General features: G+C 41.0%; 1 protein-coding gene across 1 annotated transcript in view; it reads right to left on the minus strand.

Moving 5' to 3' along the window:
• Nucleotides 1-654: 654 nt before the first annotated feature.
• Nucleotides 655-26,268, minus strand: part of ube2v1 (ubiquitin-conjugating enzyme E2 variant 1) — a 29,020-nt gene continuing 3,406 nt past the window's right edge. Inside the window, exons 2-4 of the mRNA XM_028576044.1 lie at nt 5,574-5,722; nt 3,273-3,398; nt 655-1,837 (exon numbers count right to left, since the gene is read on the minus strand). Of these exons, the coding sequence (XP_028431845.1) occupies nt 1,691-1,837; nt 3,273-3,398; nt 5,574-5,722 (422 nt within the window). The 3' untranslated portion in view covers nt 655-1,690. The remainder of the gene's footprint in view (nt 1,838-3,272; nt 3,399-5,573; nt 5,723-26,268) is intronic.

Here is a 26,268-nt window from a genome sequence, read left to right on the forward strand (position 1 = left end):
GTTTGGGTTTCCCAACACATTGTCTGCGTATGTAGAATTACACAGTATGTAAGCATTGTGGGCACTAAGGTTGTTCTGTGTTAGTTCATTCATCATTCTGTATATAAAATGTTAAATGACAGTTTCCCATATCTACTTAGCATTGGTGTTTTTTTGAGCAACAAATACTTGCTTCACACATACATGTCAATGTACAGTTAAAAGCTTTACCTTTTTTTTTTTTTATTTCTTACTATCGTCTTATTTGTAATTCATGTGCTGTCTTTGTGATATCTTAGAAAATCACTCAGAATTGAAAGTCAGCATTCCAAACTGGGAGCGCAGTTTGAGAGACTTCGGAGTCTAATAGATGCTATTGGTTGCATTATTTTATATTGACTGATGGAAATAAAAGTCAGGAAATCATGGCCTGCGGTTTCAATTTTGACAATTTTCTAAGTCAGGAGCCCATATATATATATATGACTGTTTGAATGATTGTTTTAAGATAGACTTGAAAAGTTTTGAACCTATGATTTACAAGGTGAGCTACTTATGTTAGCTTATAACTACATTGACGTACTTGGTCATGAGCAACCACTATTGTTTCCAGCAGAAGTTGAATACCTGTACCACTGGAATGCAGTGTACTGAAACAGAATCATGACACACACGTGCAAAAGTAATAACGTTTAATTCAAATAAAACCATGCAACAGGTCACCATCACCCTGATTAGATTCAATGTATGAGAGAAGAGACAGCATGGAGTATACACAGGTCAGCCCAGAGACTGAAGAAACAAAAATAGCAAACAAAAAAAATCACAGATCCTCCTGCTCAGCACAGGCCACAGTACAGTGTTGTTTCTAAAAAGGTGCCAAGCGCACTATGTTCTCTGAAGAGAGAAAGCACAAGGACCTGGAGCCCCCCACCCCCATCCCAAGCACTGGCTGCTAATAATCAATCACCATCACAAAGCGCTATCACCCATATGGCACACAGAAGACAAGTCTGAACATGAGTGATGAGCCGTCAGTGCCCTGTTGATACATACATTGCGAATGTCTAGTAGCAGTTTATTCCCGTGTACCGGACATGCACTTGTTTAAGGAAGGCCCGTGAAATTCACATCATCAGGATTGCGTAAGCTGGGGAATTTGAGACTAACGGGACCTGGGAGACCAAGCAAAGCATTGTTTGGGGGCACATTTTCTTCTCTATGAGGGGAATCATACTGCAAGACATTATGGTTTGTTGTTTAAAAAAACAACCCAGAGTAATCCAAACATTTACCTTTTGGTTCGTGGTTACAGAAGCAGATTTATTTTGCGGAATAATGGGTGGATTCAAATGCATCACCACAATACCCATATAACAGGGACTATTTGTCACCACCTGTGAAGAATCGGGCACATAATTGGTACACTCAGGTCAGCAGGTGTTATTTTACAATCTGGATGTAGAACACAAAAGATATTTAAAAAAATAACATGAGTAAGATGTACAGTATTTTTGTTTTGCATGTCTGGTCTGCACTGTGAACTTTAATGGATGACTGGGCGCACATCCCTCTCTCTGTCCAATGATAGGCTCCTGAGGGAGGAAGTGGGAGTCCAGAGTCTTGGATAACATGATGGTTGTGTAGATTGAAAGTGGTAGAGTTGCATGTGTTTGTGTGTGAAGGACAGGGAGGGATAGCAGCAGGTGCCTCAGTTGCTGTACACCTGGCCTTCAGGCGGCTGGGAAAGCCTGTTGTTTTCTTTCATCATCATGTGCTGTCTTAGCTCCTGCAGCACCATCCGGATGTTGTAGGAGTTTTTCCACCTGCACAGCGCTGTCAGTGTCTTTATGTCCACCTGAAGGAGGAGGAGGAGAGGGGGGGATATATATGGCCTCAATTGTGCACCCTGGCATTAAGGTTAAATATATGGAATGCTAGGCTAAAGCAGTGTGTTGGCACAAACAGCTTCTTGCGGCGTGTAAAGCTTGTTTCCATCAGAGTGCAATTTAAGTTTTTTGAGTAGGGCTATCAGCATTAACGCGTTAATTGCAATGCGATTAAGGGCCGAGCATAACGCGTCATTTTTATTTATTTTTTTAAAATCGCATGCCGCCATTTATTAATTTATTTTCACTTCGCTCAGCTTTGCGTCGTGCCCAACAGGCTACTATTTTGACCCTTTGCCGCACTTTGCCATACTTCCTCGCATCCTGCTGCTGCAGGAATAGCAACGCAGATTTCGGTGCCTCATTCCGGTGACACGGATATGCCTGCGCTTCTTTGATGCTCTGAAACAGACGTTACAGGCAACAGAAACATCGCTGCACTGACAGCTAAAGCTAAACGGTGTAAAGTTTGTCTGTATTTCACTGTAGAGGATTCCGACACCGGGATGTAACAATCTGCAGCTGCCGTTGTCGGAAAAACACAGTTCAATGAAACTGGTAAGCTACAGCCTCGTGGTGCATTCAAAGTTATTGTTAAATGCCCTTTTGCCATCTGGTGGTTGTTTTTATAGTTCAATAGCTTTTTACTAGTGAAATAAGTTATTACATTATTATTAAATCATTTAATTTTGACCATATGGCCTTAACAATAAACAAGCCAACTGTTGTTTAGTACCCTTCTTTTTTTTTTTTTTTTTTTTTACTTTCAGTTCAGGCACCGGTACCGTTTTAAAAGTACCGCTTCAGCACCGGTATCCAAACCAAACAATACCCAACCCTAAAATGTGTGACTAGATTCACACATTTTTCTTTTGTTTACAGTAAATAAATAATAAACCGATACAAATCTTAAAATCAAGTTCATAAAGTCACTTTTTTTGCATTTATTTGATTCCCAATCAAGATACACTGGTAAGAATTGCTTTCCATTGTTAATATGTACTTAAACAGTTCTGAAATGCAAAATATTTTGTAACATTTTAATCATGTGATAAAACATGCGATTGATCGCGATTAACTATAGCAATCCTGCGATTAATCGCGATTTAAAAATGTATAGTTTGACAACAGAGCTGAACAGTCCGACCAGTGTAATTAGTTATGTTATTAATTTGTTTACAATATTTTCAGGCTTCAACCAGTGAGTAGGAGAGGACAGCATCCAACAGCGAGTCCTCCTCAGTTTGATTGTATGAAAATAAGTATTCCCCCCTAGTCTGACACGGGGCGACCGACCGTAAATTATGTGCATATTGCATACAACTAATAATAAACACTTTAAGTTAAACTTATAATGTAGATCAAATAGGAAAGAGTGGTAGATAGTGAAATTTGGATACTCACCACACCATTTGAATTGTGAACGCCGCTCAGGTTGATCTTGTTCACAAAGCGGACATGAGGAGGATACTCTGGGTATCTGGATCCACATTCTATTTTCAGACTATATATCCTGCCTTCATAGACAGTCTGCAATTAAAGAAAAGATGACAGGTTAGCTAAGTTGGGCAGTATCAATATATTATTACAGTATACAGTGGAATTCAGAAATCCCAAAGGTATTATTTTCAATACCGTCAAATATACAGAGGTGGAATAATCATTCGGATAGAGAAGTACATTTTTTTCGGTGCCATAAAAGTATCGACGTTCAGTACTAGGGCTGCAACTAACGATTATTTTAATAATCGATTAATCTGTCGATTATTTTTTCGATTAATCGATGAATCTGATAAAAAAAAACAAAAAAGCATTGATTTACATCAACTCAATACATACATACTTGTTGTTTTAGTTAATAGTTGTGTAAGTAAGTAACCCAAATAGCAGATACAGACAAGACAGACACACACTTATTCATAAAATTATTACCATCATTGTAGTAAGTGCAAGTTAAGTTCATTTATACACCACACACTAATATATTTGTCAACAATAACTGATATGGGACAAAGCACATAATATATACATGACAACAGATTGAAAAATAAATGGGCCAAAAAAGGCGAGTGAATAAAACCATGTCTTTAGTCTTGCAAACTGTACCACCCCTGCTTTATTACTGTTATTACCGAGCTAACGCTAGCTTGTCATGCTAGTCAGCTGGATAACGAGTAAACACCAGCACCAGAAGAGCTACTGGAGGGACGTTATGTTCCTCACTTCAGAACGGAACAGAAGTAGGATAGTGTAGTGACTTTACCCTGCTGTTGAACTCCCTTCCTCCTCATCAAGGACTCCAACATGTTTACGTTTTAGGTGCTGACTCATCACCGTGGTGCGCCCGTGCCATGCCGTGTCGCTTTTGCTTATCTTGCAATTAACACGTTTTTGATTTATTTAGTGTGAAATGCTCCCACACCTTGGATGACTTAGATTGTACTGATTTCTCTGCCTCCGCCGTGTGTTTCAGAACAACGTTATGGTCTCTCTCCGTATTTCCTCTCCCCCCCCTTCTATTTTTTCTTTACTTTCGCTCCGCACTGCTCCGCGCTCAACTAAATTTTTTTTTTTTTATCTCCGCGACTAGGTGGCGTAATAGTTGCGCGACACAACGAATCGATAATTAAATTCGTTGCCAACTTTTTTAGTAATCGAATTTTATCGATTTTATCGATTTGTTGTTGCAGCCCTATTCAGTACCCAGCCCTACTCTCTCCTCCTCAATAACTACAGACACAGAAATGGCACATACTAAGGAAAGCTCATTGTGGGACTGGCTCTAGTGGCTGCAATTCTGCACCAAGGCTGAATTTCGGGAAAGAGACTTCACATACATTATGAGGCGACCACTAAGGTCTATATAAAAGCATCCGAAGAGCACCATGTCATGGGACCTTTAAATAAACTTGTATGAATTCACAACACAAATGATCAGCGTGGCATTTGAAATAGGGATGCACCAATTGAAAAAATTTTCAGCCGATACCGATGTGTAGAATTTTCATTTGGTCGTTGTCGATACCAAGGCCGATGTGAATAAGCAGAAATTCAATCAAATGTATGAAGAGTTTGAGTTTCTGAAAAGATGTCTCACTCTGTAGATAAAACAGAGACCTGAACACAAGGTGAAAAGAGGAGCTGCAGCAGTTAGAGAGAGCTGTGCAGTAAAACAAAAATATGGTGTTTTTTGAAAATTAAACCATGTAAACCAATTCTGGTACAACCTTAAAATACAATTATTAACCTGAAAATGAGCAGTGAGTGTGGTTAGCCATATCCCAGTATTCGCGGTCTTCCTGGCTGGGAGTGAAGCATGGTGGAGTTAGTACATGATACTTGTTTCTTATCCGATTACTCGACTAATCAATGGAATAATCTGTAGAATACTCATTACTAAAATAATTGATAGCTGGCAGCCCTAGTCAACAGCCTTTACAACAAGCACATCCTGTTTCTTAAAAAGGTTTCCTAAATTAACATTAACTTAAATCCCATCTGTGTAGTGTTTTCAACTCATTTAGAGAATCATGAGGGCATGTGAAACAGTGTAGACATCATCTTATTATTACAGGCAGTTAAAAAGAGATTTGAGAATGAGATTGCTCTCCTAAAATATGTTGCTTGAGCTAGTTTTAAGCCTGCTATTGGCCAACTGAAGAGCAGTATGATGTATTAGTGTTGTAGACTGTGATGGTGGCTCACCTTTGAAGGGCCAATGATCATGCCATTCCAGTGAGTTAGTGTCATGTCGTCATCATCTTCGAGTCCCCAGCTCACTGTACCGTCTCCACCTCCTTTCTGACCTTCCTCCAGTTCCTCCAGCAGCCGAAAGCTGCGGGGAACTACGATGCCTACACACACACACACACACACACACACACACACACACACACACACACACACACACACACACACACACACACACACACACACACACACACACACACACACACACACTTTAGGTCAAACTTTTTTTCTGAAAAATAATGGAATTGGAATAATTTTTATAAGAGGACTTGAAAAGCTCTACTGGGAAATAATCACTCTCAAATTACTGGAGTGATTATGTAGGAAGAGCATCTGAATAGAAAGTAAAAATGAACAAAATAAAACTATCAAAATCTGTATGGTTCATCTTTCCACTGTTCCAACAATCACCACTGTGGTATGGTTTAAATGAACACACAATTTACCAGTTTACATATGGTAATATGCTGGATCTATACACACTAAAAGTATTGTTTATTTAGTCTGGTGGGTTTAACGACAGCGATGTTGGAGCCGTTTCTAGTTAAACAAAAAGGATCTTACTCTTTAACATAAAGGTGGTGTTGAAAGCAGGGACTTTCTCTCATTTGGCCCTAGCCATGCGCGACAGACACTAGCCGGGAAGTCCTGATACTATGCCACAATACTGTAGCCTATCAGACAAGGTATTCACATCAAGTAACATCTCAAAACCAATGATGATAATTGGTGTTGTGTTTATTAGCCATTTGCTATTGGTACCATCTTCACAACTAAACACTCTCTGTAGAGACAGGCTTTTGCGGAGGGTGGTAAGCAAAAACTTTTTCCAGGCTGTGACTATCTGACTTGGGCACGGTGAAATATTGTGATGTAGAGCATCCTGGGACATCATGGCACTTCCCTTCACTCTCCCTGTCATCTTTTGTGCTGCAACTATCTTCAACCTGAATAAACCAATGATTTTAAAGATAGGTTATTAGCTATTGATATATGTGTTGCTTTGTGTTAAAGAATCAGCATTGAATAACCTATTTAATATTTTGTCAATGTCATATTACACTTTTGATTCATATTAAGGCCTTATGTTGAAAACGGAGAAGACAAACAAAAAGAAATTCAAAGTCCACTCCCACATATTTATGTGGATAGTTATATGATCCAAAATGTCAAAGAAGTTAAATACCTGGGAGTGATCTTGGATCCTGTACTAGATTTTAAAAACCATGTTAAAAAGGTTTGTCGTGTTTTGAAATTTAATATTGCTAACTTCAGGCACATTAGAAGCTCTTTGTCATTGGAAGCAGCAAAATCTTATTTTAATGCAATGATTTTATCGCATATATTGTATTGTATGTCATCATGGTCTCAAGCCAAACAAACAGTTTTAAATCCTCTTAGATCTTGACATAATCAAGCTTTGAAAATCCTAGACAAAAAACCTAGACGGCACCACCACTGTAGTATACTGGAGAAGTACAGTATTTTAAGCTTTGATAATTTGATCAGGAATTTGGTAATTTGATATCCGTTTGGTTCACAAAATTCTTAATGATGCCGCTCCACCCCCTTTAAAAACATATGTACAGCTACGCTCTAAACTGACAAACAGAGCCTTGAGGTCTGTATCCAGGGGTGATTGCAATGTTCCCAAAAGAAAATCTGTTTTTTCTCAATCAGCCTTTTCCTATAAAGCAGTCAAAGAATGGAATGGGCTTCCTGATATTTTAAAGAATATCTCAAATTTTAAAAGCTTCTAGCGGGCAGTTAAATACTTCCTTTTAGACCATCAGACCTGCTCTCACTAACGCTTTTTATTCCATTGTTGTGTATATCTGTGTATTGCACCTTCGGTGTAAATAGTCTATTTACATTGTCTTAACTGTCTTTGTTGTATAAACATGTTATGTTTATTGTTTTTGTCATGTACTCAACTCTACAGATGGAAAGTAGCATAATGCTAAATCTGGTGCAGCTATCTTTTTAATGTAACTGCACATTGTCCTGCTAAATAAACTAAAGGCTGTGAAATTATGAAAATGACTAGGTCAGTTTTGTCTGTGAAGCTTTCACAAACAACCACCAGGGGCCTATTGCACAAAAGTAGAATAAAGAAATCCAGGATAAATGAAAAAGCACAGCTTGACTTAGTGTGATCCACTCATCGCGGCTTAATCGGTTGCACGTTTGCCGAGCCAGGATAAGTAGGTGAAGCTATGTCAAGCCAGGAGTAGATAGCTGGGATAAGTGCACGTTCACGGCTTTCTTAAATAGACCACGGTATCGATCACAGATTTACTGATGCAGAAATGGAAAAGACGTGTGCAGCATATGTTTCACCCGCTAAGCAGCAGCTTCTAATGGAAATTTACAAGGAGGTGAAACATAATATGCAAAAAAGGGAAATACGGCTGTTTTCAAACGGAAAAAAAGCCCGACAGACAATAGCGGACTGACTGAATACGTATGGATTTAAAAAAAATCTACTTAGTCACTCCACGTTTTAATTGCTTTAATATGCTTGTTTTATGTGTTGGTTTTATTGCTGTATCCGTTTTATGTGCTAAATGTGCTGTTTTTAGTGTAAAGTGTCTTTGAGTAGCCTGTAAAGCACTAGCCTATATAAATAAAATGTATTATTTAGTCTACTTCGCCTTAAAAGTGAGCAAAGGGAATTCTTGTTCCTGGGAAATTTATAAGGACTAGGCTTAATTTCAAAGATAATGCAAGAATATGTTTTACAACCATATGCACAAATCTCCATAAGCTATGTCTAATTCTAAATATCTTTCTACAATTAATGTTCATACAGAACAAGCATGACTGGACAAAAACTAGAAAAAGAAGTAATTTCAATACACAATGTAAGCATATCTGTAAAACGATGTAGCCTGTTATTATTCATGTTTTTTTTTTCTCACTCCCAAGCTCGAAGATGACAAGTGACAGCACCAAAATAAAAAGATTAAGAAGCTTTGTGGCATTCCAACTCATTCTCACTCCCATTTGGTAAAAAAGGACGTTTGATTGATGCAAAAAGTCCCCTTTTAGAGTCCGCTGCACGGTGTGGGAGGATCCCCTTGCCTCCCCGCGTTGCACGGGGCACATTTCACGGGGACAGTAGCGGAGGAAAAGCCCATTTCCTCCGTATCGTCCCACTTTTTACCATTAGGCCTACCATCTCAACAACTGCAGTAGTAGGATTTAAATCAAACTCGTGACAGGAATAGTGACAAGTAATGCATGTTAATAAAATGAAGCAGAACACATTCAGAAGACAACGGAATAACTGTTAAACACGTTTATTTCGGATCAGAGCGGCAGCTGATTTAACACGTAAGACTCCAGGATTAATCTTAGCCTGCTCTGGACCAGGCTAGCTGCAAAGAATAAATCGCCATGGTTACTTGGCTGGGTTTAATTCGACCTGCTTTTGTGCAACCAAGTCAAAGCTAAATTCATCCAGGATAACCTGAATATCCCGGCTTAATCCCTTATCTTGGTTTTGTGCAACAGGCCCCAGGTCTTTGCCAGTTCCACAATAGTAAACAGTAAATATGAAAGACAAGGAAAAACTCCACTGATGGAAGACAGACAGAAAGTGCAAGCTAGGATTTTTTGGTTAAATTATTTAGCCCCTTTCCCTGTTTGTTAGCACGTTTAGAGTGGTACCAATGCATGCCTGATGTTTTCCCGTTTAATTCAATACCATAGTTTTCATCCTAGCAGCAAAAGTGAGCTCAATACAACCTCTCATATACAACAAAGTGAAATCACGGTCAACCCGTGATTCATTTCTAACGCGTTTAATGTTTCAAATTAACCTAACAGAAATTATAATTATATATAATTATATATACTTTTCATAATCATGATGCACACCCATGTTGATAGCAAACTATGCAATTCGCTAGGTTTGGGATAAAGGTAGCCTATTATAATGTGCCCTGCTCCTGGCACTCCGTACCTCTTGTTGATGTGAAATTAACTCTGCTGTCTGTCCCTCATCATAACTAGGCTGTGGATTGGTGATAGCCAGACTAGTAGGCCTACTTTTCTTCCTCAGTTTCTTTTACACGTAGCATATACAGTAAGTGATCGTATTAGCGCCCCCTGCTGTTGGCTGTTAATATCGCTTTATTAGACTTTTTTTTGTGCCGACGGCCGTCGGTTGGACATTGGACGTTCTGGACTTTTCCAGAACGCACAGATTGTTCGTCCCTGGTTGAACGTCAAAAAGTAACATTCCCTGAAAACAGAGTGTAGTTTCTTTTAAGCATCTCACATCACACTTTCAGTCACTATGACCACTACTACGGTCAGAAACTTGCCAAAATATGAACAATAATGTCACTGTCAACGGGCTTATCTGCTAATGTTTAGGGCTGCAACAACGAATCGATAAAATTCGATTACTAAAAAAAGTTGGCAACGAATTTCATTATCGATTCGTTGTGTTGCGCAACCATTACGCCACTCAGTCGCGGAGATAAAAGAATTGAGTTGAGCGCAGAGAGGAGCAGAGGAGCATCGCAGAGCATCGCAGAGCATCGCAGAGCGGAGCATCGCAGAGCGAAAGAAAAGAAAAAAGAGCAGAGCGGGGGTAGAGGAAATACGGAGAGAGACCGGAGAGACCCGTAACGTTGTTCTGAAGCACACGGCGGAGGCAGAGAAATCAGTACGACCTAAGTCATTCAAGGTGTGGGAGCATTTCACACTAAATAAATTAAAAACGTGTTAATTGCAAAATAAGCAAAAGCGACACGGCATGGAACGGGCGCACCACGGTGATGAGTCAGCACCTAAAACGTAAACATGTTGGAGTCCTTGAGGAGGAAGGGAGTTCAACAGCAGGGTAAAGTCACTACACTATCTTACTTCTGTTCCGCTCTGAAGTGAGGAACGTAACGTCCCTCCAGTAGCTCTTCTGGTGCTGCTGTTTACTCGTTATCCAGCTGACTAGCATGACAAGCTAGCGTTAGCTCATTAATAACAGTAATAAAGCAGGGTTGGTATAGTTTGCAAGACTAAAGACACGGTTTTATTCACCCGCCTTTTTTGGCCCATTAATTTTTCAATCTGTTGTCATGTATATATTATGTGCTTTGTCCCATATCAGTTATTGTTGACAAATATATTAGTTTGTGGTGTATAAATGAACTTAACTTGCACTTACTACTGTCTGTGTGTGTGTGTGTCTTGTCTGTATCTGCTATTTGGGTTACTTACCTTTACACAACTATTAACTAAAACAACAAGTATGTATGTATTGAGTTGATGTAAATTAATGCTTTTGTTTTTTTTATCTGATTCATCGATTAATCAAAAAAATAATCGACAAATTAATCGATTATTAGAATAATCTTTAGTTGCAGTCCTACTAATGTTAGCTACCGACCGTTACCTTGAAACCATCCAGCAAATAGACGGTACCATAGGGTGCCATTACCTGAAACCGGTGATTTAACGTCCCCGTTCATTTTACACAGAAAAAAACGCTAGCTACGTTTTTCATGTTGGTTTTGAGCGGTATGCACCTTCACTAACCTGTAAAACGGTTTTAAAACTAACATTAATACAGCGTGTCGGAGGAATACAGCATCTCCTGCAGCAGGGAGTCAAATCAAAGGCAGCAAATTCATGAAATTCAGTGTCCACAATGCTATTTTCCATTAAACTGTAGCTGTCATATTTCACGGGACCCGCGTAAGTGTGGATTTCGTGACATGGGTATTGTCGCCGTTTGTCACTTTGCCTAAGATTGAAGTTAAAAGTTAAAACTCAAATACAACTAAATAAAATGCCACATTACTTCACGTTATGTACCACTCATTACGTCTATGTTACCTGAAACGGAGGGGTGTGACCTCCTACGATTTAACTGGTTGAGGCGGCAGATATGGACTTGACACCGGTCAAAGAATCAGGCTCCAGAGGAAGCGTTTCACGGTCTCTAAATGTAAATGGACTGTTCTTATATAGCGCTTTTCTGAAACGAGCAGAGAGCTCTTTTCATCCACACAAAGCACACTGCCACGAGTGACAGCTTTATTCGGCTCGTTTTCTGTGAATGATGTGGCAACGGGGTAACATTAAGGCGGAGTTAGCAAGCTAACGTTAGCTAACTGACAACGACTACTCAAAGCGCTTTAACATTGTACAGGAACCATTCACCATTCACACATTCATACACATTCATACACTGTGGCCGAGGCTGCCGTACAAGGTGCCACCTGCTCAGCAGATAATCATTCACACACATTTACACTCCGATGCGCAACCAAGTGTCCTTGGTTCAGTGCCCAAGGACACTTCGACATGGGACTGCAGGGCCAAGGATCGAACCAACAACCTTCCGATTGGCAGGCAACCGCTCTACCACTGAGCCACAGCCGCCTCTACCGGGGAGAAAGTGAAATTGTAGAAGAAAAAAAACACTAACACCAACATTTAGTGGCAAAATCCATTGTTATGTCTACAAAATTATTTTAGATATAGTATAAGTTCAAGTAACCACTACCTCTGGTGATACACTGCACACCGGTGTGAAACGTATTACTTTGTATTATGGAGTCTGGAGATCCTTTTTTGTGTTTGGATGGTTTCAACGGTTTCTGCATTAGCAAAACACACATTATAAAATGATAAATCTTTACTCGGACAAGTGAAACGTAAATGTACTTGTCCAAAGGACAAGTGCCTCAAATATAGAGACCTTTTAGTTAAAGAGTAAGATACTTTTAGTTTAACATGAAATAGCCCCAAAATCCCCATCACCAAATAATCAGTGGTTTTATCATCGGAAAACACACTTCATTCAATGTGGACAGAAACAAAATAAAACTTCCAAAAAGCAGTCTTTGTTCATCTTTCCACTGTTTCAACAATCACCACTCTGGTTTGGTTGAAATAAACCCTTAATTCACCCATTTATATGTGGAATTTCATGCTGGCTCTATATACGCTGAAATTCCTGATTATTTACATGAAGTCTGGTGGGGTTTGGTTTCATGTTAAACAAAAAGGATCTCTGTACGGATCAATTCCAATCAGTGTGGTGTGTCTGTGCTGGTCAGCTGGACCAGATAAAGGTCCTTTCTTCTAATTGCAGCCACCCAAGAAATCCGACATCTCCTGGTCACATCACAATGGTTCTCATCAACAAATTCAAGCCGTCAGATATAAATGAACTCCCATTTTTATGGCATCTGCTCGCAGGGCTAGCCATCTGTTCAATATTTGTGTGTGTGTGTATATATATGGGAAATAAGTATTTGACCCCTTGCTGATTTTGCAGGTTTGCCCACTTACAAAGAATGCAAAAATCTACAATTGTAATCATATGTACATTCTAACAGTGAAAGACAGAATCCCAAAGAAAATTCCAGAAAATCACATATGAATTTATTAAAATTGATAACCATCGGATGAGGAAAAACAAGTATTTGACCCCCTGGACAAACAGCATGTTAATATTTTGTAGAAAAGCCATTATTGGCCAGGACAGATGTCAAATGGTTTTTATAGTTGGTGACAAGGTTTGTGCACATTTCGGCAGGGATGTTGGCCCACTCCTCCCTGCAGACAGCCTCCAAATCATTCAGGTTCGAGGTTGTCGCCTGGCAACTCAATTTTAAGCTCCCTCCAAAGATTTTCAATCGGATTCAGGTCTGGAGACTGGCTAGGCCACTCCAGAACCTTGATGTGCTTCTTCTTCAACCACTCTTTTGTTGCTTTGGCGGTGTGCTTAGGGTCGTTGTCGTGCTGAAACACCCATCCTCGACCCATCTTCAGCTCTCTCACTGAGGGAAGGAGATGTCGGTCCAGAATTCCACGATAAATGGCCCGTCCATCCTCCCCTCAATACGATGGAGTTGTCCCGTCCCCTTGGCTGAAAAGCACCCCAAAGCATGATGTTGCCACCACCATGCTTGACGGTGGGGATGGTGTTCTTTGGGTTGTACTCGGTGTTCTTTGCCCTCCAAACACGACGAGTTGAGTTGAGGCCAAAAAGTTCTATTTTGGTCTCATCTGACCACATCACCTTCTTCCAGGCCTCTTCTGAGTCGTCCAGGTGGTGAATGGCGAACTTGATGCGGGCCTGTACATGTTTCTTCTTGAGCAGGGGGACCTTGCGTGCGCTGCAGGATTTCAATCCATGACGGCGTAGTGTGTTACCAACCGTTTTTTTGTAACTGTGGTCCCAGCTGCCTTCAGTTGATTCATCAGTTCCCCCCTTGTGGTTTTGGGATGATTCCTCACCGTTCGCATGATCAGGGACACCCCACGAGGCAAGATCTTGTGTGGAGGCCCAGACCGAGGAGGTTGGCGGTGGTGTGGTGCTTCTTCCATTTCCTGATAACTGCACCGACAGTTGATCTTTTTCTCCAAGTTGCTTTCCGATTCTCTTGTAGCCCATCCCAGCCTTGTGCAGATCAACAATCTTGTCCCTGATGTCCGTAGAAAGCTCTTTGGTCTTGCCCATGGTGGTGATGTTGGATGCTGGTTGTTTGGGTGTTGACAGGTGTCTTTTATACAGGTAACGAGGTGAGGTAAGTGTATTTGATGTAGATAATTGGTTCGGATTGGGGCTGTGTCTTAAAGAAAGACTAACTGGCTTGTAGGAGCCAGAATACTTGCTGTTTGTCCAGGGGGGTCAAATACTTGTTTTTCCTCATCAGATGGTTATCAATTTTAATAAATTCATATGATGTGATTTTCTGGAATTTTCTTTGGGATTCTGTCTTTCACTGTTAGAATGTACATATGATTAAAATTGTAGATTTTTGCATTCTTTGTAAGTGGGCAAACCTGCAAAATCAGCAAGGGGTCAAATACTTATTTCCCCCACTGTACATATATATATACACACACACACACACACACAATTGTCTGCCACTGCATCGATGCAGAATCATCCATGTCTGCATCACGATGCAATGATTCATTTCAACACCCCTAATATCTGTATCAGTATCTGTGTGCCAAGCGGCAGCGGCAGATGGCCGCCCACCAAGAGCCTGAGTCTGCCCGACGTTTCTGCCTAAAAGTAGGGCTGGGTGATAAATCGATTCTATCCATTAACTCGAATGTGTAGTAGGGCTGCTCGATTATGGAAAAAATAATAATCACGATTATTTTGGTCAATATTGAAATCACGATTATTTAATGCGATTACTCATTAACATTTGGATATAATGGATAGTGTCCAGGGTATAACCTGTTAGTGTCCTTTATCTCACAGAAAGAGTCTTTGGATCAGAATAAAATCTGTTTTACTACTGCAGTAGTAAAACATGTGAGTCGGTTCAGCTTTACAGATATCACACATAACGTTACACAGCTAATGAACAGTTCCACAGACATAACACACTGTGCATCTCACATCACGTTCACTCACTATGACTATGACTACTACTGTCATTACTAAACATTGTGCCAAAATATCAACAAAAATGTCGCCGTCGGTGGGCTTATTTATATATATGTCAATGGCTTACTTGCTAGCTGACCTTAGGAAAAATCCAGCATATAGACGGTACCGTAGAGTAACGTTACGTGAAACAGGTCATTTAACGTCCCTGGAACATTATGTTTTTGTTACATCATGTTGGTTTTGAGCAGTATGCCTATGCACCCCCACTAAGCTGGAAAAAGTTTTAAGAGCAATGTGCAGGTTTGAATTCATAACTGAATTAATACTTAATGTTGTCTGAAGAGGTCTTTTAAAAACACATAAGTAGAAATTGCTATGTTACACAAACCCTAAAGCAGAAATTTCGATGAAAGGGTGCCCATTTTTAAGCTAGGCTCTGAAATAGCCTTTCCCGCTAGCAACGCGTCATGACGTAGGCAGAGGTAAACAATAGGTTTCTTCTCACTCTACAGTGGTGAGAGAGAGAGAGAGCTATAGAGAAAGTTTATGTAAGTCATAATGGTAAATTATTGTGTTTGTGCTGGTTGCACAAAGTCCAGCCTGTCAGGAAATCGTGTACATAATTTTCCTTGTAGGAAAAGCAAGGTTTTTCGTTTTTGGGTGCGTTTTGTGCAGGTGAAGTGAGCAGACTTCACTGCCGCGTCTGTCACCACACACTCGGTCGTTTGTGGCGCTCTTTTCACTCCGGAGAGTTATAGACCTGGAGATTTGTTGGAGTCTCAGATGGGATTTTGGAGTAAGGACCATGTTAGGCTGATTACCGATGCTGTTCCCTCGGTGCACTCGATGGAATCAAGTCCACCACCATCAAGGCTTTCACCTGAATCTGGCGTGGGCAAGATTGGAGAACCAAGTGCTAGCACTTGCAGAAATTCCATGCACTGAAAAAGAGCTCCTAGCAGAGTAAGTCTTACTTTTAATTCTTGTAACTCTTAATTTGGCTGATTTCGTAATGTTTTAGTCTAATAATTTCAGAATAAATAAGTGATTTGAGTGTGTATGTATTTGGCAATCCACCATCTAACTAGTAACATACATGTTAGCTTGGCTATTGTATTAGCAAACATTTGGTAGCTGATGATTTGATGACAGGAGTAGCTAAAATTGCGTCTGAAATCATTCATCCATTCTGGATTAAAAATGCGCTGACTGCAAATTCCTAGCATCAGGGCTTCAGTATACAGAGAGAGAGAGCTTTAGAACAGGTTTTCGTAATTGTCTGCCTTGAAATCAATGCAGTCTGCATTAAGCTAGCTATGAGCTGTTGACAGGCAGCTAGCTAGCACAAACATCCCTGTTTCCCCCGCATTTTATTAAGCTAGCTATGAGCTGTTGGCAGGCAGCTAGCTATCACAAAACTCCAGTTTCCCCTGCATTTCAATTCAGACCGTTCTCCCGCACAATTTTGTATCCCAGAAGGCTACTCTCTGGTAATTTACAAAGTCCAAATTGATAGATTAATCAATATGCTGAAATCTCCTAGATTTTGCCACTAGAGGTTTTGACACGTCAGAGCTGCTTTGGTTTTATTTCTCTTTTTTATTATTACTGATCCAGTTGGTAACTAAGCTTGTATCCCATTTTTGTGAGTGATTTTGAACCTCCGTGTTTTTCAGATTTTGGTAGAGCGTGCAGCCAGTAATGAAGGGATAGATGCACCTGACAGAGGGCTTCTCTCTACAGGATCCTGGGCCATTATTGCTTCGTTGTGGGTCACAGTGCAACATCAGATGTCTGCAAAGCTCATCAGGTAGTGTAACTTGCATCTATCATTCGCTGTATATGACACAAACATTTACAAATTACTTCTAATGGTAGGAAGAAGACATTTTATACTGGACTGTATTAGGTTGTTACGTTGTATGTGTTGTGACCACTGACTATGTGATGTTGTGCAACTCTTTTTATTTTATTTTCGCCTAGCAGTTTTCCTTGGACTTGGGTGGCCCCTAAATCATGGCTGCAGCTGTCGCCGTGGTTCTGCTACGCCGTGCAGTTCCCTGCTATGTCCTGTAACGCCCTGCTACACCATGAACTACTGCAACTACTATTTATAGTCGTAGTTCAATTAGCTTTATTGTGACTATTATTGCCACTGTTAATCACACCCCCAACCAGCACCGTCAGACACCGCCTACCAAGAGCCTGGGTCTGTCCCAGGTTTCTTCCTGAGAGGGAGGTTTTCCTCGCCACTGTCACACTGAATGCTTGCTCTTGGGGGAATTACTAGAATTGTTGGGTCCCTGTAAATTATAGTGTAACATCTCCAAATTATAGTGTAAATTATACCTACTCTATTTGTAAAGTGTCTTGAGAGAACTCTTGTTATGATGTATTAAAGTTGATAAAGATGAGACTTTACTGATCTGGTGGTTAAATTCACAAGCTAGCCTGCCAAGTCAACTAAAGTAATGCAAAAGTAGTGTAAAGCATTACAATTCAGAGACTGTAATATAACTAATTACTCTGAAATGACAATAACTAGTAATCTATAATGAACTACATTTTGGAAGTAACTTGCCCAACACTCATAGTTACTATCAATGAAAATATGAATGCATTTTATACAACAAGACACTTTGTGATTGTGTTCATTTTGTGAAAACAAAATATATTTATTGATTGCCTCCCTTCCTCTGGAAACTGCCTCCTTATTGCGGCCACAACACAAGCTGGTATCGCCTTCCTGATCTCCCTGCCCAGAAACCCATATGTCTATCGGACCACCTGCTTGTAGGCTGTGTATCGGAATTGCCTAGAGAATGATAGGGGTGCAATGTTGATATTGAGTGATAGACTTATTTGATGTAACATTTTCAGTTATTCTATTCCATAAAAGGTATGTATGCACATCAGAGTTTACAAATCTGCTAATCCCTCAGCATCAATAATGCACATTAGATTAGACTTTGTCATTGTGCAGAGTACAAGTACAAAGACAACAAAATGCAGTTTGTGTCCAACCAGAAGTGAAACAAAATCAAATATGTATAAGTAAGTAAGTAAGTAATGAACAACATGTACAGATATGTGCAATGTAGTAGGAGTAACATATTAGTAAGAATATAGATATATTTGCAGGGTATTAACAGAATATATTATAAGAAAAACAGAATAAATATGGATATTCAGTATGAACCATATAGACAGATATGTGCAGTGTGGTAAAAGTACCATTGTAGTGCAGAAACGGTAACTTAAGAATAAGTGTACTGTATGTGCAAGAGGAATAGTATAAAGAGCAGTAGAATATGGCTATATATAAGTAGTTACAGTATGTACATTATTTTGATACAGTTTATTTGTGTAGAAAACTGACGACTATAGTGTATAATATAATAGTGTTATAAATTACTCTCATCTAAACATACTGTGGTCTGTTGGCTTGGAGAGGGCCATACTCCTGCCTGAAGTTGAGGTATGCTACCTGCAGCGAGAACGGGTTGAGGCAGCAGGCATCAAAGCCGGGATGGAGCGTCAGGCAGGTAATGTCCGTGGCCGGGACTAAACCCTCAACTAGTGCCCAGTAGGCATCCACCTCTCGACAACATAGGCTGTCCACCGCTGACGCCATAGCCTCACAATGTCCGCACAAGCACCTAGCCAACAAAACGATTCTGTGCTAGTGCTAACCTGCTTCTCTTAATACATCCATGGCTTGGATGGACTCCACAGCTGTCTGAGCGTTAAAATCTTAGGTTATAGAACATCACAAGACAAAACGTTGCTGGCTTAAATTAAGACAATCTACATGTATGTTTAATCTAAAACAAGGTTGAAAGTATGTTTGCTAAAGCAGATTTATTGTATAACATCAATGTACTAGCCTAGATGAACCAGAGTTAGCCACCATACTACACAGTAACTCACCAAGTCACTTGCCCTATTCGCCACTGGTTCGCAACTCTACTTCTCTTTTCTGCCCATTGTTCCTCCCCCTGATCTCCCCCCTAACCTACCCCTGACCTCTATCTCGCCTAGGAGGCTCATAATTATAGGCCTGTGGGCCGTCATAGGCATGCTCGCCAACTTTGGAGAGTTCGGTTTCTTCATCCACGTCCATTGTAATTTGAGCATGAACTTGACCAGACTCCCTCGCATTACGTCACTTCTGGTCAGTGATAGATAGATGCGGAAGTTATTTTATTACAATTTTATCTCAAAATATCGTTTATGGCGGTTATATATTCCTCCAGTTTTGAAAATGTAGTTGTTTATCGTTAATATACACTATGCTGTATAGGGGTGTCCAACCTGCACATTGCTCTTTAAACAGTAAGTGAATACAGAGTGTCGGGGGAATACAACTACGGCGGGGGGGCAAAGGCAGAGGGACTGTAGGGTTAGCTAACGTTAGCTGTTCCCAGACAACTGAATTGGTTTTGCCTTTTTTGCTCACCAAACGCTGCTGCCATCTTTACTCGCTTTACTTCGAGTTTTCAAAATTCCAGCGGATGATATGCACACGACTTGCCTCCCTGACTGGCTTCGGGAGGGGTGGATGTGCGCATGCGCGTCATTCAGAACACAAGACCACATTTTTAAGTATTCTTGCAAAACAGAACATGGCAAAATAATCGTTTCTTGATTATGCTATTTTGGTGATCGTTGGGAGCCGAAATCGAAATTCAATTAATTGCACAGCCCTAATGTGTAGTCAACGTGGATTTGTTTAAATGAAAAATCAATTTTCTCCTTAACATCCGCCCACGCTCCCCTCTGGCTCCCGTAGCTCCGAACGGGCTCAGCCCTCCCCCCACACGCTTGCCATAGAGACACAAACAACATGGCAGCGACAGGGACTCACATTAATGATTTTCTTAACCAGTTGTTTCATTACTTAGCTACTTATCCGTAATCTCAGCCGAAATGACCGGCAGCTCGCGGTGCTGTGTCCCCGGTTGAGAGTCCTATTCTTGGAGAACTGAACCACCAGGTACCGCTGACGTGACGGAGCACCATGCGGGGCACCGGAGCCCGTGTTGAGGAACTCCTTTGCGGCTCAACACATCTACTAAATGCCGCTGATACGACCGAGCTGTGACGGAGGTCTGTAACGGCTTAAACAACTAGCAATCACCGCTCTGTAGCATGGAGCTCCGCTTCGATGTTTGTTTTTATCGCTACGGAGGAGCTTTTATTGCTACAGGTGTGCTACATTCAAGAGACCATCATGGGATGTTAACGTACGTTACTTAGCAACAGGTGGAAAATAGGGGCAAGGTTGCACAATGACGTTAAAATGATTTGAACTTTTAACGAGGAACGAGAAGTGAATTACCTGTATGTGTGAAAACAGCTTTATCTCACGCATCTGTTTCGTTGTTGTTGAATATATAGCCCCCCCCCAAAACAATTTATATTTCCACAAAATTGGCATGAATAATCATAATGGTATACATGCCCCATGTGTGTGTATGAGTCAAAACAAAACTTGTTTTGAACAATTTCATTGTCATCTGCAGATTGATTTTAAGTAGGGGGAGAAAACAATTGATTTAAATCTTAAATCTGATTTTTTTTTTGAAAAAATCTGGGATTTTATTTTTAGGCCATATCGCCCAGCCCTACCTAAAAGGATGTTTTTCCTCGCCACTGTTGCACTAAATGCTTGCTCTTGGGGGAATTGTGTGAATCTTTGTAAATTATAGTGTGGGGTCTAGACCTACTCTATCTGTAAAGTGTCTTGAGATAACTTGTTGTAATTTGATACTATAAATATAATTGAATTGTTCTAGGGGACACATGTTTAGAAGGCTAATACTGAGTGAGGACAAAGAATGAAGCATGCAGACATCACCAGCATGGTCCGAAGACATCACTCACGTGCATATTAAGGGACCGTCCACACGGAAACGTTTTTTTGTGTTTCCGTTTTGCATCGTTTGGGCCGACCGTCCAGACGAATCCCGCAAACGCACTGCCTGAAAACGCACTTTTTTGAAAATAAACCACGCCTTATTGTAGAAAGGCTAGTGCAAGAAAAACTTATAGATTATTAAAAAGACATCATTCATGGATCATTTATGTTTGTTTGACTCTGCCGATGTTAGAGCTAGCGCGCTGCAATCATGCAAAATAAAAAGCAATCCAACAGCACATTATACAACGTAAACAAAGACATTTTCTTGCGGTGGCCTTTATAAAATGAGCAGTGGTGAAAGTTATTATAGTCCACGGACGTATTAAGAGAAAATTATAATCTAGCTAGTCATGTCATGATGGGAAGTGGAAGTGACCATGCTCTTCTTCTCCGTTTTTTGGTGAATTTCTGTAGCAGAAACAGCGCCACCTATAGGCCTGGCATATGAAGTAGCATATTGAGTCATCAAAACGGGTAAAAAAAAAGATCGTTTTTTTACCCGTCTTCCCTGGCTTCGTTTCAAGAATAGTTGCGTCCAAACGAATCCATATGTAAATGACTCAACGCGCTACTTCATACTCCAGGCCTATAGGCGGCGCTGGTTGCTACAGAAATTCACCCAAAAACGGAGAAGAAAGGAAGTTGCACGCTGTATACAGAGGAAGAGGAAGTGGCGCGCTGTATACAAAACAGACAATTAGAAGAGGAGACCATAACAAGACGAAGACGACGAAAATGGCTAGTTCAAGGAAACCAGAATCCTTTGTGTGGACCGATAGTGAAGTCAAACTGCTGCTGCGACTCACACTCAACTACAAGGCGAGCAAATTACAAGAAAATGTTGACTGGGAGTCGTGCCAGTCAAAATATATGGATTTGACCAACGCATTTCGGGCACAGTGTCCGGCGGAGGCAACCGAGGACTTCCCTCACGAGGCCACTGCACTCTCGAAAGCACAGGTGACCACAAAGTTAAAGAATATTCGTGGAAAATACAGACAAGCCGTGGACACAGGACGTTGAAGTGGCCAAGGATGGGTGGTAATGATATTTTACGAACTTTGCCAGGAGATCTGGGGTGGGTCACCCGCTACACGCTCTATCGCCTCAAGCATCGAGACGGGTGACCTGGTGGAGTTGTTGTCAGAGTCATCAACAACGACAGAGGAGATGCCTGCATCCCCAAAGTCAACAGAGTCACCCGACTGTCTTCCTCCTGTAGTGTTGAAACAGTGCCGGGATTTGCTCCAGGTATGCTCATGATTTCAAGCTTAGCTAGCTATGCTACAGTGCCGTGTCGTTGTGTTTATGAAGGTGTGTTAGCATCAGTATTCACAATATAGTTTTATATTAACTTGCAAATACTAATGCTATGCTTTGCTTATTTCTAGGCCAAGCTGGACAGCCACAGAAGGGATCGATTAACGAGGAAAGCACACACTGACCCAGCAGAGGAGGATCTTAAAATAAAGAGGAGGATGTTGGAGCTGTCTGAGGAGTCGGCAAGAAGTCACGCTGAAAACATGGCTCAAATAAACACAAACATTGCAAATATAACGAGCACAATACAGGATGGCTTTTCCCTGATGAGGGAATTGCTTATCAGACCCCAGTTTGTACCCCCCCACAGCAGCAGCGGACAATACCATGGCTACCCTCCATCATATATTCATTCCACACCACACCCAGTCTTTCGGCAGACAGCTACACCCAATCAACCTGGACAATACACACCCACACCAAGACACAGCCCGGAGAATGAGCGGTATTCATTCAGAAGAGCACTGCTGCAAGACCATGTGGAGTGACTTGACTTGGAGTGATTTATAGTTGCACATTTTTAAAACTGTACTTTTTAATAAAAAAGATTTCTGGAAGTGATTGCAGTCATTTGTTTATTTTCACTAGACACACATTAGTCACAATACTTTTCAAAATGACAATCAGTACACTATACTGCCAGAATCATGTTATGACCTACTGGAGTTTAGAAACATTGAGCAGCAGGTAGGAACTGATGACATTTTTGTGGGAAGACTCAAAATATGTTTCTCACTATCTGGTAACAATTTGTATTTTGTAGCGACAATTAAGTGAGCAACATAGGTCAAACACAGCGTTCATGGTAAACATGAACGACATGGTCTTCATAATCTTTTTAAATACACAGTCTGTACACTTATGCATGTCTCAATGCTTCGATTTACATGTAGGCACCCTCATTATGCTACCATTGAAGTTAGTACATTATGTTAATAACCCCTAGGTTCATGTTGCGTTATAAGACCAAGAGCTAACTTATATTTAAGTAGCAAGATTAAACTTTAGTCTTTTGTTAAGGGTCAAGGTACTTTGTGAGTACTCTTCTCACTCTCTTTCCTTCCCCCTCGTTACAGTCTGTGATGTAGTTGTTGCGTTGTAGTGGTGGCTGCAGGTCGCTATCACATTGTATTGTTCCCGACACAGAATGATCAGCCACAGTCTCCTTACTGTCCTCACAAAAGTTATGGAGAACAAAGCAAGCGTAAATTACATGGGGCAGGTTCTGCAAATTGATATCCATAGGCCTTCTCAGTGCAGCAAATCTGGCTTTAAGGCGACCAAAAGCACACTCGATAACCATGCGTGCCCTACACAAACATAGGCCAAAGTATTGTTCTTGTGGTGTGGAGCCACCACTGGAATATTCCTTCATCAAGTAAGGAAGCAGAGGGTAGGCTGGGTCACCCAGAAGGAAAATGGGTATGGCCTCCTTATCGTCCACAATCTGCTTTTCCAGAGCAGGGATCTTGCCAGTCTTAAAATAGGAGTTGAGCTTTGAATTAGCAAAAACTCGCTCATCATGTACACTCCCAGGCCACTTTATCACGACGTCCATGAATTTAAACTTGTAGTCACAGACAGCCTGTACATTAAGGGAATTCTTGCCTTTCCTGTTGATGTAGTCCATGGAGTTGGTAGATGGCTGCTTTATTTTGATGTGGGTACCGTCGACCGCTCCCAAACACTGTGGCATGCCATGAGCGCGATGGAAACCCAAAACCAAATCCTCAGCCTCCGTAAAAGGCAGCTTTACATATTTTGGACCAAGGTGGATAGCGATCACTTTGCAGGTCTGCCTGACAACGACGGACACAGCCTGTCGCGACACGCCAAAGGCGTTAGCAGTCTTTTGTAGCCGTCCTTCGTCGCTCAAATAGTAGAGCGTCAACGCAACCTTTTTCACCAGTTCAATTAGGGCACGCATGGCTGTTGTTTGCCCATCGATGTATGGACGGACGCTCAGGACGAGGAGAGATGTCCTGGACATGCGGAAGTTCTCCCTCCATTCTTCGTCCACAGCAATGCCATTAACGACGTTGTCCCACCAACTGCTGGTTCTACCTGGTCTAACCCAAAATCTTCTCCTGGCTGCCCTCCTAGTAGCCCTTCGCGGTGGATTTAAAATGATGTGGCGTATGCGGTTGTCCATAAGATGTTTTTGCTCAGCGTGGTGGCACAGGAGCATAATATTTTGCCCTAGTAATCCTAATAGGGTCAATATCTTCTCCAATAGAAACACAAGCATGTAGTCCGCCATTGTTGTTATGAGGAGGGGGGAGCCAAGGTCGAAGGCTATGAGGTTAAGGGGTGTGGCGATGACATCATCGATACAGGGTCGTATCCGTATTCACCATCCATACGAAACCAAACGAGAGCCGTTTTTGAATTTTTTCACCCTGAGACCAGGTTTCAAAAAAGTGCGTTTTCAGGCAGTGCGTTTGCAGGATTCGTCTGGATGGTCGGCCCAAACGATGCAAAACATGTGCGTTTGCACAAAAAAACGTTTCCGTGTGGACGGCCCCTAAGTAGCCATGAGGATTTACTGCTCCAGAGGAGAGGGCTGGAAAGCTTTCGTTTTAGCTAGTTTGTAAAACATTTAGGGTTGCAGCTATCGATTCTTTTTGTAATCGATTAATCTAGCACTTTATTGATCGATTAATCAGATAATTTTTTTTTTGCGTTTTTAAACAACCAAAACTCGGGGGAAAAAGCAACATTTGTATTGCTTACATTGCTTACAATTAACCTGACTCCGCCAGATGGATTGCTTCGCATTTGCTCGGCATATCCATCTGGGAACTTTCCGTTGGAGAACTTTTGGGAAGGGGCGGAAATACTGGTAAGCTGATTGGATGAACCATCTGTCTATCACCTATGTTGGTGATAGACGGGCCAAATCAACCAACCAATCAGATCCACAAAGCGTAGGAAAATACAACCACAAGCCCGCCCCTGCTGCTGCAGGCAAAGCATAGCTCGTTAGCTCAGCATGCAAACATGTCGGTAAAGGATATTTGCCGTTTGTGTAACGAGAATTTAGGAATAAAAGGCACCATTTCAGGTTTACGGACCATATTCCAAAAGAAGGATCCAAGAGAAAAAAAGCATTAGCGAGCGGCTACCGCTGTCTGAAAATACTGGTTAGCTGATTGGATAAACCATCTGTCTATCACCACCTAACCCACCTCAAAACCAACGCTGATTGGCCCGGTCGTTAGGCTAACGGCTCCAAATTTTCTCTGCCTCAAGATGCCAGACTGATCTGCGAGTGGAAAACTGGAGCTCGCGAGATCAGGACGGTCTCACGAGGCTAGCTTACAATATCATCTCTCAAAAAACTAATTAAGTGCATTTAAGTGCCATATTACATTGTTTTTAAAGAAGGTTTTTTTCAAATATCAACCTCAAACTAAGGCATACATTAAACATACACAAACATTACATTAAGTTGTGTAACTTAACTTTCAGAACTACAAGTTTCAACCTGAGACTGATCTGTATACAGTAGGCCTATATGTAAATATTAGTTATACTCAACCTATTTTCATTTATATATTTTATTATAATGTCACACAGCTCTGTTACACTTATGCTATTAGATCTTTGATCAGCTGTTTCTCCGTGAGAGAGAGAGAGAGAGAGAGAGAGAGAGAGAGAGAGAGAGAGAGAGAGAGAGAGAGAGAGAGAGAGAGAGATGCGCAACAATCAGCTGTTTTTCCGAAGGGATAGTCAACGAGTCTTTAGATCAGATCGTGGTCTCCACTACGTATTTTCTTGTCTTTGATTTTTGTAGTTGTTGTGTTTGGTGTAGTTTCATTGTTGGGTCCGCTTTGTGGAATGGATGATTAAGTTAGACTCCATGTTTTCTGTTGAGATGCTAAAGCACTGACGTCATGCCATTATCGTGGTAAGTTAGTTTGATTTTGCAGTATACATATTGTACAGAGTTTTAGTTTTAATTACGTTTGAACTGATTCCAAACTTTGGACACTTTCTGTCGTGTTCTCCAGCCTGTCTCTGGTCGTGTC

The sequence above is a fragment of the Perca flavescens genome, chromosome 4 (genome assembly GCF_004354835.1).
Source record: "Perca flavescens isolate YP-PL-M2 chromosome 4, PFLA_1.0, whole genome shotgun sequence".
In the NCBI taxonomy this organism is placed as follows: Eukaryota; Metazoa; Chordata; class Actinopteri; order Perciformes; family Percidae; genus Perca; species Perca flavescens.